Source organism: Salvelinus sp. IW2-2015, linkage group LG32 (genome assembly GCF_002910315.2).
Source record: "Salvelinus sp. IW2-2015 linkage group LG32, ASM291031v2, whole genome shotgun sequence".
Classification (NCBI taxonomy): domain Eukaryota; kingdom Metazoa; phylum Chordata; class Actinopteri; order Salmoniformes; family Salmonidae; genus Salvelinus; species Salvelinus sp. IW2-2015.
The window spans coordinates 12813992-12829239 of record NC_036871.1 but is presented as its reverse complement, the minus strand read 5'-3'; the positions used below and the strand labels follow the sequence as shown (position 1 = coordinate 12829239).

General features: G+C 42.1%; 1 protein-coding gene across 1 annotated transcript in view; it reads right to left on the bottom strand.

Moving 5' to 3' along the window:
• The window catches only part of dpydb (dihydropyrimidine dehydrogenase b), a 159742-nt gene that overhangs the window by 71797 nt on the left and 72697 nt on the right, over positions 1-15248 (bottom strand). Inside the window, exons 9-13 of the mRNA XM_023976995.2 lie at positions 12973-13080; positions 12342-12511; positions 7430-7640; positions 4379-4563; positions 3917-4132 (exon numbers count right to left, since the gene is read on the bottom strand). Of these exons, the coding sequence (XP_023832763.1) occupies positions 3917-4132; positions 4379-4563; positions 7430-7640; positions 12342-12511; positions 12973-13080 (890 nt within the window). The remainder of the gene's footprint in view (positions 1-3916; positions 4133-4378; positions 4564-7429; positions 7641-12341; positions 12512-12972; positions 13081-15248) is intronic.

Genomic DNA, 15248 nt, shown 5'->3' with positions numbered 1-15248 from the left:
AACATTAAGGGACATGGGCAGCTGTGAGGAGGAGGGTTTATTCTCCAGGTCTTTAAACGTTTTCCAGAAYTTCTTGGGGTTAGACCCACAGAGAGAGAACTGCTCCTTAAAGTAACTAACTKTGGCCTTCCGGATAGCCTGAGTGCACTTATTTCTCATTTGGTTGAATGAGAGCCAGTCAGCCTGAGTATGTGTRCGCCAAGCCTTTTGCCAAATTTAGGTCTTGGTCAGGTGGTTTAAGCATGTCCCAATTTAGGTCACCTAATAGGACAAATTTAGACTTCTTGTAAGGGGCCAAGCGAGAGCTTAGGGAAGGCAGGGTGCAGGCCGGTGTTGATGGTGGACGATAACACCCAGCAACAGTTAAACTGAAAGTTTAATGCTTAAAACCAGCAAATCAAATTGTTTGGGGACAGACTTGGTGGAGACAACCGAGCACTGAAGCTGTTGCTTGGTAAAGATTGCTACTCCACCGCCTTTGGAAGATCTGTCTTGCCGAAAAAGGTTATAACCAGAAAGGTTAACATCCGTGTTCAAAACACTCGTACWTAACCACGTCTCAGTAATGACCAACACGTCTGGATTGGAGCTGTGAACCCACATTTTCAATTGATACATGTTAGCTAATAAGCTACTAGTGTTAACGTGCAGAAAACCCAGGCTTTTACAAGAGCAGAAGTCAGTGAAGAAGATATCAGAGCACAAGTCAGAATTGGTGCTAGCAATAGTAGATGGGCCAGGCTGTACATGCACATTTCCAGATATGATAAGCAGTAATACAATCAGGGCACGGCAGAGGACAGGGAGAGCTCTGCAGTGTTGATTTATGACATTTAAATGACATTTRAATGGCAACAAGATCATATTGTACAGCAATTTTATCAGGTAACATGAATACAAAGCCGGCAAGAGGTGGTTAGAATAGGATGGGAGGCCAAGAGTCCATGTAAGCAATAGAGAGTCAGAGTCCCGAGTGTGGGAACAAACATAGTCTGTCCCACGGTTGGGTAAACAAGCAAGTTTACCCAACTCTCCCTCCTTGGGAGACGTGAAAGTCCTGTAAGCAGTAAGTCACACACACACACACACACACACACACACACACACACACACACACCAGTTAGAGAGGCTAATTGAGCCGTAAGGGTTCAAACCTCTTCAGATCCATGTGCTCCAGCTTCACAAGACCCAGTGAATCTACCTGGGATCGTCTCATCACATCAATCGAGGATAGAACTGGTCAATGTTCAGGACCGCGACCCCTTCAACAGCAGCCCAAGCTGCTTGACTGTCATGTCACTCAGTGAGGAGATGTGGTTGAGACAGGGTTTACCACCAGGTTTACCAGGACTCTGGTCTGATCCCTATGTCCTTGATTTACATCCCACGGTAGAAGCAATCCTCGCCAGAAGGGAAAAAAACATTTACATATGCAATGTAGTTCATTAATTATAATGAATGGAAGTGCCGCCTGCAAGTTTAAGCGAGTGGGCTTCCGCTGTATCGCGCCATACGGCAATTAGCTATTCCGCACACGCACACCGTGTTAGGATATTTCCATATCCACTGTGACAATCAGGCCATGCGCCCTGAATGCTATCGACGCGGAGCGGCTGGAGTGTTGCGATCGGGGGGGAGCGCTTGGCGGGTGGGGGGAGAACAGGATATTAAAAAGAAGTCCCTCATGTTTAGGGTATAATGATGGAACAGAGGAGCACTGTTGACACAGTACTTTCTTTATCCTTCTCAGGGAGAGAGACAGGAGAGGCGCAGTGCAATAGTTTGACACACAAAGCACACAATAGAGTGCAATATGATTTCTGTTTACAGAGATATGAGCTGGGGGCGAGCTGCTGCGCTGCTGGTAAGCAGGAGCTATTGGGGAATAGTAAGGCACATGGCACTGACATTGACCAGTATGAAGAGCAAAAGAGCGGTAGCGAGTGAAAAATGTAACACAACGCTACTGTACACATTCCAAATCAAATCCAATTTTTATTTCGAGAGCACATTTCTTACAGGGGCTGTATTTCAAAGTGCTTGACAAATAAAATGAGTCACTGAGAGGGAGGAAGTGAGGTTAAAAATATGGATTTTGGCCAAAGGCTAACTTGCAAACAGAGTCCAAGGCGTTTTAATGTATTTGTCGTGAAAATACATCTACAGGTTCCATGTGAGTAGGGTGTTTTTCAATGCTCAAGGACATGTACAGGTTAGTTAAGTAGTAAAGCCTGCACAGTAGGATCTATACAGCACATGCCTTGGAATGTGGACTCAACTTTAGAACACTTTCAGGGTGAAGGAAAATGCCTGAAAAACATTGATACTCGTTAAACTATCCCTCTAAGTAGTGTTTAAAGGGATAAACAGACATGATGTTGAGAGGCAGGCTAGTTGCAACTGTAATAATCACTTTAGATAAAAAATTKAAAAGAATTGAAAACACAAATAAATCCAATGTCTATTGAATTACTCTTAGTGGTTGGACCATCATCCAGGAGTGTGCTTCTTGAAAAACTGTCACTCTTAGCACTATAGATTCAAGTCCTTATTTATTATTTTTCAGGCAGAAATCTATTTCTTAATTTAATTTGAAAGCTTGGCGAGACTTCCACCAATTAGTCATAATAGATTTTTTTWAACCGTTCGGGAAAAGCATGGCACCTTTTGGCCTAACCAAATACTCAACCGTCTGGTAACAGATTTCCACTCAATTTTATACGAGATAATAATTTCTTCACCACAGTCAGAGAAAAAAAAACTTAATGTGAGGTTGCACCTGATGCACTACCCTAATTGTTGCTATAGCGATGCCTTACACAACTCCGAACAAGCGCTCCTTGTTTGGTCTCTCTTTTTTCAGCAAATTTCCATTTCTAACTTCACTAATAAAGAGCTGCCAGCGAGAACAGAGCAAACAGATGTTACTGATTAATTTCCCCATCACTAGAATTAGAAAGTAAATTAAAACAAAAGATTTTCTGCTGGAGCTCAATAAGCAACTAATGGCTCTCTCTCTCTCTGTCTTCTTTCTCTTTTTTTTTCACTCTCCTGTCAAGAGCAAATGTTACATTGCTAACAAGGCAGATGCCTCTTGTTCTAATGGGAGCGTGTTGGTTTAGCTGGAGTGTCTGCCRCCTGACGGGAGCTCATTACCGGGGAGCGTGTTTGCGTGTGAGGAGCSCTTTATTGCATTCCTTTATGAGTTATTAGGGCTTTATTAATGCACACGTCTGTGGATGGAGGCTGCTTTTATGTGCTACCGTTATGACTTATCGGAGCCTTGGCCATGGCTAGACAGGCTCAAAGACAAGACACAGAGACACGCAACGGTCTGTTCATACCGCTTAGACACTCAACACTGCTGTAACACTGTGAAACGTTTGCATGCACACGTATGTCAAAAACATCAGCGTTGCCAAAAACGTCAGTGTTGCTCCTCGATTTGTCGCTAGAAGTCGCTAGATGACGTTTTGCCGTTGCTGCGATGACGTCACGGCACCAATTTGCCTTGCTGTGGCACAACTGYGGTCCCCCGATGTAGCGTTTTCGCTGCACACCACCTCTCCTTRTGCTTCTATGCCTGCATGTGCGCCATTGCTGCAACTTCTGTTGCACAGACAGCTTCTCCCACTCTCGTTTGCTGCAGAATTGAGTGGGTAAAGTTGCTAAATGCTATCAAAACCATAGAAATCATCTGTTTCAAAACTCCCCAAAGGCAACCTGAAAAGTAGCTGGATTTGTCGCTAGTCTCTTTTACCAATACCTCGCTGGAGGGGTCTGAAAACTTGGTAAATATAGCGACAATGTCGCTAAATTGGCAACACTGCACACACATACACACACACACGGACGACCATTAACAGCATACTTCTAATGTGCATGTGTGCATCTCTCTCTCTCTGTCTGTCTGTACCTTGTCCAGTCCAAAAGTCTTGGTGAGAGCGAAGCCCCAACCCTGTTGGAAAGCCCTGCGGATCATGGCCGTGCTGGTGGTGGGGGGAGCACTGGCCAGGCCAAAGGGGTTCGGGAAGGTGATGCCACACATCTCTACACTGATGTCCACCGTGTCGATGGCACAGTTGAACAGAGGCAGCGCGGGGGTGCTGTCCACTGTCTGGCCGTAGAGGGACTGTAGGGAACAGAAGCAGAATTGCAACAGGTTTTATGAAGGCATTATCATAATTGTTGTAGTCATCATGATTATTGGCTGTGCGGTATTCATTAGGCACCAAATAGGGTAAAAACAGACAAACAGGGAGGGACTAGCTGGACATGCCAACAAGAAATGTTTCCATTCTAAAACGTTTTGCTACGGTGTGCAGTAATGAATACGACTCCATTCAACTCTGCAGCGGGTCATAGTTGTCCCACCCACCTGGAGGTACTTGTGGATGTGCCAGGAAGCCTGCTTTCCGTCATTGACAGACTCCACTGTGGTGTTGGCCAGGCCTGCGATGTCTCCGCCAGCGAACACCCAAGGCTCACTGCTCTGCATGGTCTCAAGGTCTAGGTCTGGAGTGCCCCAGCGGTTCAGCTTGATGGGAGCCATGGCATCCTGGACTGTTTAGAACGAGACATAACAGACATGGTTAATATGACATTATTACAATAGACAGAYGTCCCCAAAGTTCAGGGGTCAGCACATAGCAGCGGGAAGATGTTTGGGGGTTGGAGTGCTGCGACGATGGTGGGAGAGGGGTATTTCTCGCCGTGCTGCAGATGGCTGTATCGGTTTGCTAATACAGGAGTAGTAAAGGCCCAGTGAAAAGTTTGGTGAAAAGTAGTGCACTTTTTTATATTCTTCTTTTCTTTTCAGGGGGTGCTGCAGCACCTTGAGCACCCCTACTTCCTGGGTTAGCAGGTTGTGTTATATTCGTACAGGAGCAGAATAATGAATGTGTGTACTGTATAAGACATCACAGGGGGGATATTTGATATACTGTAACTTATTCTTTATTGATACTGTCCCCTTTTGCACACTGGTACCGCATTGGACTGATAGTCCATGACACTTGTAAGTGGAGGGTCCATCACACATGCCCCCCCCCCCCCCATTTACTGTAGGAAGGCTGTGGAGTGTGACATGTCAGAGACTCCTGAGATCTTCTTAAATAACATCACTTCTTCCACAGACCTCCACTCTATCTCTCTGGAGAAAACTCCACTGACAGATGCTGATTGTGAGCTCCATTAGTGAGAAGATCCATGCTGTCATTGGGCCTCTGCCAGGCAAGACCTACACACACACATTACAGACAGACGACGACAGACAGACAGAACAGACAGACAGACAGACAGACAGACAGACAGACAGACAGACAGACAGACAGACAGACAGACAGACAGACAGACAGACAGACAGACAGACAGACAGACACCTTTAGATATTTGTCATGTTCTTGACACACCGCACCCCCTGCAGATTGCAGGGCCTATTTTCTGCCGATCTCAGCCTTTTTGTTCTCCCTGACGAGTCATTGACTGCCTCCTCTGTGAGCTGGTGATTCATACTGTACATCTACTAGCCAGGTAAGAATATAGTGGTATTTATCAATTAGTCCACTATCTGCCACTATCTAATCTGCTATCAGCATTTATTAGTCCTCTACTTTACTGTACAATGACTAAGTTGAAACTCACTGTATCTGAGATTTTTGATAACAGATAGTGATACCGAGAGACTGGTCAAGGCAACTTCCAGTAGGCTATGTAGCCAACTATACAGTATATGACATACAGTGAGCTCCAAAAGTGTTGGGGCAGTGACAAWTTTTTGTTGTTGTTTTGGCTCTGTACTCCAGAACTTTTGATCTGAAAGGATTCAATCAATATGAGGTTAAAGTGCAGACTGTCAGCTTTAATKTGAGGGTATTTTCATCCATATCGGGTGAACCGTTTAGAAATTACAGCASTTTTTGTAYATATTCCCCCCATTTTAGGGGACCAAAAGTATTGGGACAAATTCACTTATATGTGTATTAAAGTAGTCAAARGTTTAGTATTTGGTCCCATATTCATTGCACGCAATGACTAGATMAAGCTTGTGACTATACACAAACGCACAAATATCATATCTCCCCCAACATTGCTAACCTCCCCTGTAATTGAAATGGTGAGAGGTWAGCATGTCTTGGGGGTATGATATTTGTGTGTCTGTCTCTCACTCATCGTTATTCACGATTCATTCAGGAATATCCTGCGATGCAGTGCCCTAGACCACTGCGCCACCCGGGAGGCCCGACAGTCTGCACTTCACCCTCATTGTCATTGTATCATTTCAAATCCAAAGTGCTGGAGTACAGAGCCAAAACAACAACAATTGTCACTGTCCCAATACTTTTGGAGCTCACTGTGTACATTATGCAAAATACATGACATTCAACAACCAATCATCTATGTAAGTATTAATAGAGTATGTGAGTGTCAAATATTGTCAAGCGAAAGATATAAAACATTCTAATAGCTGCCTCCTGTTTAGGCTAATATTTGGTTGTCTGTAGACTAGGTTCAATCACCCAAAAGGTCTGGATGATCTCAACAACAAACACAATAATCAACACGATCCTCTCATTTCCAGCTTATGGGTTGTAACCAGCCCTCCTCCCTCTGTGGGTGATTCGTATCACACACCCTGCTGAAATCTACAATCTGTATAAGTACAGATAAGTGGAGCCGCAGAGAGGTCAGAGATCTCAAACTCAATTCCTGAAAGGGCTGGTGTTTGTTTTTGTTCCAGCCCAGCACTAACACATCTGATTCAGCTAATAAAGGTTTTTATTGAGGACAAATTCTTTGTTTATTAGCTAGATGAAGCGTGTTAGTGCTTGGTTATAACAAAAACATGCACACTCACTGGCCCTCCAGAAATGACATTTGATATCTCCGAGTGCTCTATTTCTCTATAGATCGGTGTGAAAGAAATCCCATACAGAGTTTCCAGATACGTGACAGGCCACCATACAGGCAAAGGGAAGTATGGAGAATGGATTCTGGGGAGAGCGATGAGTGCCCTCTCCCGGCAGGCTGTCTGCTGGGGCATTAACACTGTAGCTAATMTCTTACAAGACCTTGGCTGCCGCAGATGACAGAGATCGCTTAATGCGAGGTCAGTGTGGATTTGGATGAAATGCCTGGCACGTTCTTGTATGGTACGTTTAGTGTAGAGGTGTTCGGTGACTGAAAAATCTTGATTAGACCACACCTAAAGTGGAGCTGTATTTCAACGTAATGTATTGTCATGTATTTTAGTGTAATGCATATTTAGGGACTGATAATCAACATTCTGCCAGTACTCTGCCAGTTATGTCGGTATTCTGTTTTATCAGGTCAATCCTTYAACAGTCACTTCTAAGGGTACTTCAATAAAGGGGGCATGTTTGAGCATTCCCCTTCTGTCAGACCTGATTCGCCTTCTCTCAGACCTTACTTTGAGGGTCAGTCAGCATGGAGCCGAAGGCGCTGATGATATAATCGGCTTTGAGACGGACGATCTGGTCCTCGTCCTCCAGCCATTCGCCGCGCTCCGTCTGCTCGGTGCGGCAGAACTGCAGGCCGGCCACTCGGCCGTTCTTCATGATGACCTCACGGGGGAACAGGAAGGGAAGAAACTCACACTTCTCCTCCTTGGCCAGCTCCATCTGAGGAAATGGAGAATTTTTATTTGTATTTTTATATGATCTTTTTTCCTCAGTTTCCCCTAAGATCCCAACTTCACAGCCTGCAGGACTTTCAAGGATGAAATGTGTTTTGAAACATGACAAAAGACATTTAGATGTGATGTTGATGCCACATTTAATGCAGTTTAATATCCCTGAGTCTAAGGGCCTGGGGCTGGGTTTCTACTAACCAAACATATGGAATTGTTTTAAGATGGCCATACCAAGGATCATTTAGCTTTTTGAATTTACAGACCGCTGTAGCCACATAAAAAAAATACAGTACTTACTATAGAATTCTGTAGTAAACTCGTATTATACTGTAGTATGCCTCGATCGAGTAGTGCTTACTTTAGAATTTTGGGATCAATTGGACTACTAGCTTTGTCAATGTGGTTTTGAACGTGTTAACCTTGGGAAGCTCTAAGGTTCAGCCAATCGCCGCGCTCCGAAAAGTCCGTCTTTGTTTTGGGTTATCAACAGATTCAGCGATTCAGAGGTTTTGACCTTACCCCTCCAGTTGATGTCCACCCGATGGTTTAGAGCTTACTATAGAATTTGGTTTTTTTCTATACGCCACACTGTAGTATCCCTTGATTGATCGATTTTTATTTGACTATTTAAAGACATAATACATTTAGAAATGTGTTGAGAATAACAAAACACTTAATGCATTTCCATTGTGGTCCTACTATAGTTCTAACATCCAACAAGTTACAGCTAACACACATATATATAAAAAACACTATACTATGGTCTAAATACCGTAGAATTACTATATTTCTATACTAATATTGACTAGTGTTTTTGCATCATTCACTTAGCCATCATTCACTTCCATTTCTCCTGCAGACCTTGATCATGTCCGCAAATGTACTGCAATGAATACATAGTATATAAATATAGTATTACTACAGCATTTAGACCATAATATTTTTCATGTGGGTAGATATCCCTGAAATATAAACACATTATTTTGAAACATTGAATTTGGCCTTACAGCTATTTGCCCATTGAAACACATTRAATAACATGCATACATGGAAAAACAGTCMAAAAAAATCTATAAAAGTGAAATGTTTTGAAGTRTCTGTCCTATATCTGAGGGATAAGAAAGCTCCGGAATGTATTTAGCTTTTACCGTGGAATGACCCGTATACCTTTGATGAGGGTATGCCATATTCCCTTCCATTCATTTTTTGGGGGGCCCAGTGCCGGATACCTTCATACGAGTCACGTGACGATTGTGAGGGTCGTAGAGCAAAATGGAGAAAGTGTTTGTGAAAGTCATTTCTTTCATATAGAGGTCATGTTAGTTGGTCGCTCAAACCGTTTGAACGCTACACACAAGTTGGCACATCGGCAGTACTGACTTCAGACAAGTCCGTTGAGTCTGTGAAGCTTGTTGGGGATCACAGAGCAAAATGAAGAACAGCATCGTGTTTGTGAACGTCTCCTCTATGCATAGAGGGGTATTCCTTTTGTAGCCCAAACGGTATGAACGATAGATGTTTTCATGAGATTTTGGGGACGTCTCCTGATCTGACAAACACCGCTGTAGGTTCTGCCACTTCTCTTCACAGATGCACGCCAACAAATTGACTCAGCCCATGCCAGAAAACAGATATCTCTGAAACACTGATTTTCATGGGGATTTGTTTTATTATGCTAATTACATTTCCGCGCGGGGGTGGACATCAACTGGAGGGGTAAGGTCAAAACCTCTGAATCGCTGAATCTGTTGATAACCCAAAACAAAGACRGACTTTATTTATAGGCTATTTATGTTCGTACAGAGCCAAGTTTCACATCTTTCTCCCATTCCCCCAGCTATGGATTTCTTTGAATTCATGATCAAACTTGAGGAATTCCGTAGAGCAGCTTAAAACCAGTCAACGACACAAGTCTAATTACTGTGTCTGTCCACAGCGGTGCACAGTAGGGGGACAGACAGGCTGCTATAATGGCCATGGTTCCCCCCTGCTGCTGTTAAGCAAATGAGTTCAAAATCCTGGCCTCACGCAGTATAGTCACCTCACTGCCACCCCTGGTATAAAAACCTTGGCCACAAAAAAAAAGTTTAACGAACAAAAATAGAGGTTAGATATCTCTGTTCTATAATAATGTATGTTACGTATGTTTGAGGCCTATACAGCTATGTTAGTGCCTTCAGAAAGTATTCACACCCCTACAAATTAAAAATACATCTGAAATATCTTGAGTCAAGTATTCAAGCCCTTTGTTATGGCAAGCTTAAATATGTTCAAGAGTGAAAATGTCACATCAGTTGCATGGATTTCAAACAGATTCAACCACAAAGACCAGGGAGGTTTTCCAATGCCTCGCAAAGCACGGCACCTATTGTTAGATAAAAAGTAAAAAGAAAGAAGAAAATAGCATTGAATATTATATGGTGAAGTTAATTACACTTTGGATGGTGTATCAATACACCCAGTCAATACAAAGATACAGGTGTCCTTTGTTGCCGGAGAGGAAGGAAACCGCTCAGGGATTTCATCATGAGGCCAATGGTGACTTTAAAACAGAGTTTAATGGCTCTGATAGGAGAAAATCGTGGATGGATCAACAACATTGTAGTTACTCCACAATACTAACCTAATTGACAGAGTGAAAAGAAGGAAGCTTGTACCGAATACAAAATATTATACAACATGCATCCTGTTTGCAACAAGGCACTAAATKAGTACTGCAAAAATTKTGGCAATGCTTGGAATCGTTAAGGACTGGGSAGTTTTTCAGGATAAAAAAGAAATGTAATGGAACTAAGCACAGGCTTAGAGGAAAACCTGGTTCWGTCTGCTTTCCACCAGACACTGGGAGATGAATTCACCTTTCAGCAGGACAATAACCTAGAACACAARGCCAAATCTACACAAGTTGCTTACCAAGAAGACAGTGAATGTTCCCGAGTTACAGTTTTRACTTAAATCTGCTTTAAAATCTATGTCAAGACCTGAAAATGTTTGTCTAGTAATGATCTACAGCCAATTTGACACAGCCTGAAGAATTTTGAAAAGAATACTGGGCAAATGTTGCCCAATCCAGGTGTGGAAAGCTCCTAGGCCCCGATTCCGACCTGAGTTAAAGGTGTGTAAATGGAACATAAATTCCTTTTTTATGAGCTTTTCTCAATAAGTATTCTGACTTTGAACTTAAGCATGAGAATAGCATGCKATTCACCCACTATTCGTTTGARGTGGAGTTCGAATGAATGAAGGTGTGGCAGAGATGTGTCTACAGATACGTCGTATTCTGACCTTGACTTAAGGTCAGAGGGAACCATAAATAAGCTTGGCGAACCAGTCAGTTCCAAGTGGAAAAAGCATMTTTTTTYCCCGCCAGAAATAACAACATTCTCCATGCACTGTAATTTATAAATTAATAAGAACTATTGATAAGAGCTAGGTAAATTAGTAATCCGTATKGAGAAGGGGATTGTAAATACACATWRCAATTGTTTTAGAKCATTTTTCTTTAAGATCCCTRGAGACAAACTGAAAATCATATCAACAATGACATGAATTGTGGCCCCTTTTTCCACTGTGAAACTGCKTGAGAAAATCTGTTGGCCAGCAAGTGGGAGAGTTTTCAGCGGTTTAATTATATTTATTCAGAGCGCGCAAGGTAGCCACGACTGCAGAGCCCATTATGGGACTGAATAAGATAAGTCTGACTACCAAATACTGAGAAGTRCGTAGAAAAAGTGTGCCTAGGAAAGGCATAAATTCCTAAGTCATTATGATGTATTGTGTGTAGACGGGTGAGGGGAAAAAATCTATTGAATCCATTTTGAATTCAGGCTGTAACACAACAAAATGTGTATTAAGTCAAGAGATATGAATACTTTCTGAAGGCACTGTATGTACCGTATGTTTGAAACTCACTTTAAATCGCCTAACTTTCTTAGTATCATTATTTTTATTATGTTCTTTCTGTTTCCATGGTATCAAGGCTACTGATGTCACAACCGGCTGTGATTGGGAGTCCCATAGGGCAGCGCACAATCGGCCCATCGTCGTCCGGGTTTGGCCGGGGTAGGGGGTCATTGTAAATAAGAATTTGTTCTTAACTGACTTGCGTAGTTAAATAAATGTTAAATAAAACAATTTTTAAAAAATGTGATTGTTCAGAATGATAAGTCTTAAAAAATATATATTATTGTTTTGGGGGAAAATTCCAGTTTCATAATAATAATAATAATAATTTTTCTTTTTCTTTCAATTAAACAAAGTAAGACATTTTTCAGTGCAATAAGTTGTATTACTTTTTCAGACTTTTTCCCAGATAAGACAAAGGACAATGTGAATGGCCATGAGCTAATATAAAGGCAAGACTAAAGCCACCATAACCTTCCTATCACTATCGAACAATCAGAAATCGTTTTGTGAGTAATTGAGCATGGTCAGGTTCTAGGTGTACGCTTTTAGGGACACATTCTAACTTGAGACCAGTATGTATAACTCTACTGCATAATTCATGCACTGAAATCAAAGGAAGAATTTTGGCTAAAATAAATCTCAAGTTATAATGCTGCCCAGGGCTCGTTTTCAAAAAGCATCTCAGAGTAGGTGGTCACAATCAATACTGTGGTCCAAGGAGCATGGGTCAGAAACAACTCAACAACTAAAGCCAGGGTCTGAGAAGCTCTAGCTTCATATCCACCTCTTCGGGGACGGCACGGATGTTAGTGAAGCCCTTCCTGAAGACCACAAAGACCCGGCGGGCACCGCAGCGCAGGGCAGAGGTGGCACAGTCGAACGCCGTATCACCGGCACCTAGGACGATGACCACGCCACGGAGCTCGGGCAATTGAGACTTACAGCTGCACATGCCTGAGGGAGAAAGAGTGGGGGAGGACGAGGGAGAGAAAACAGAGAGAGAGACAGAGACCGTGATAGACAGAGGGAGGTTGGAGAGAGGAAAGAGAGAGAGAGACAGAGACCGTGATAGACAGAGGGAGGTTGGAGAGAGAAAACAGAGAGAGAGACAGAGACCGTGATAGACAGAGGGAGGTTGGAGAGAGGAAACAGAGAGCAATAAAACCAGGTAGCTCTTACGTTTCAAAAGCCAAACATATTTTCATATCAGTAGTACTGTACTTCAGAGTTGTGCTTGCGTTTGCTGTCTGAACATGTATTATTCCTGAACTGACTGCGCCATTTTTGATTGTCAGACAAGCATCTGATTTAATTTATTTGAGTCTAAGTACACACCTACGGTACACAATGACAAGTGTACCTAATTCTGTGTGACTATGAAAATCACTTTCTTTATCATTTCCTTTATAACGTACCGGCTTTACTGGCCTTGGCCACCAGTGGCAGGAAGTCCTTGGATGTGTAGAACCCCTGGTCCACTGTCAGCCCCTGGAAGATCTTAGCCTTGTTTGCCTGGGGCAGACCTGTTCCAAACCAAAACCATCACCAAGAATGAGCTCGTTAACATAGCAGACATATCCATCCATCACTGAACCCAACCATTTCCAAAGTTCAGTCATTGTTGATGACCTTTTCCCCCCACCATTAATACTGAACTCCTGGAGTAAATTATACAAAATTGGATCTCAACAGATCACGACAATGTAGTGAGGAAAAAACATTTGTCAATATTGTACTGAATCTATGTGTTCAATATGACTTTCATAAGCCCCTTCATTATGAGATGAGGACAGTAATAGTCAAACTCATGTGTTCATAAAACCCACCATTTGAATCAATCAATTATTCCAGTGAGAGAAGTGGACCAGTAAATCAGAATTACAGACTAATAATCTCTTGGTTAATCATTTTCATGATGCAGGGATATAATCATTGTAAAATATACAATGGGATTCTCTAGTACCTTATGATTGAGCCAATGAGAGCCAATAACGGCCCACTTATGAACTGGAGCAATAACTAGGGAATACTGTTATCCTGTAGTCCTCAAAYGACAGAGCTATAATATACACGGAATGTCCAAAACATTACGAACACCTTCCAAATACTGAGTTGTCGCCAATGCTTCACACAGTTGTGTCAAGTTGGCTGGATGTCCTTTGGRTGGTGGACTATTCATGATACACATGGGAAATTGTTGAGCGTGAAAAACCCAGCAGCGTTGCAGTTCTTGACACTCTCAAACCGGTGTGCCTGGCACCTGCTACCATACCCCGTTCAAAGGCACTTCAAACTTTTGTCTTGCTCATTCACCCTCCGGAATGGCACACATACACAATTTCTGTTTAAATTTAACTGCTCTGTCATTACATTTCAGAAAGAGTGCATTCTGGACGGTTTCCATGTTCAATCGGCAGTGTACGGTGTAAATTATTGCAAAAACGTGAATGGTATTTTTACTTGACTGCTAGAATACATTACCTYTAAGAAGTTTATAATCAAAGACATGTTCAATCAAATTTGGTCCAATTTTCCCTTGAATCGTTTTTTTCTTTACATACAATATGAATAGCTTATAGATAAAGAGGTGTTGTGTTAATTGTATTGACTGTGCCAATTACTGGTTGATGAGTAGTGATGTATAGTGATGAACGGTGATTGATGGGCTGTGAGTGATAGTACATCAACGCTTGAAGGTCAATCTGGATGATTACCTCAGAACCCAGAGTCACTTGGTACCGCTGGCTGCATATGTTCGCTGTCATTTACAATGTCAAAGGTCACTAAGAACCAATCCGATCTCTTTATGTACATCTTCTTGTTCAATTTATTTCTTCAAATCAAATAGGAAGACTGGATAACCATCGCAGGTCATTTTTAGATTGTGATGGTATATTTCTGTGAGTGTTTTTGTATGTTATCTATAAATGATGCAAAAGTTTTTTTTCCTTCATCCGCTATTCATTACTTGACAAACCTTTCTCTAATACATAAACAATCCAACATGTTATCCCCCAACGCCCTTTTATGTTGCAATTAAATTCCATGCAGTAATCTTTTTGTACAAAATAATCTGCAGTTTAAATTTAAAGACCTTGCCTGGGGTTTCAGTTATAAAGGAACGAATATTAATGATGTTAAATATCATAGTTTATTCAAAGAAAGACAACCTGAGATTCACCTCATTCAGAACACAGGCGTTAGAAAGAAGGCATCATTCTGGAAATGTTTTTGATCAAATAAAGTATTTCTGAAACTACAAAGGATGACGTTTGTCCTTCAGATAAATAACTGTACACAAAGCAAACTGGATTTTAGTAGTGTCTGTTGCTGCAAAGGCAATTTCCTGACAAAGAACGCAATTACCCCCTGGGTAACTCTGAATGCTTCAACACACAGACGGTATATCACTTTTCAAACAGAGACAACAGTCTCCGTAACAACATCCGTCCAAGTGATATTTCTTCACCTTCTTTGGTATAGCATCTTCTTCAAGGAACTTGGTAACACTTTTTCTACGAGCAGCTCATTAGACGATGTTACCAACACAAGCGTTAGTGTATAAAACAAGCTCGGTATGACAGGAAGTGGAACTCTAAGAGTGTTACATGTCTATATTGTAATGGCTGTCAAAGTCGTTCTCCTCCTCAGACGAGGAGGAGCATGGATCGGACCAAGATGCGGATTGGTA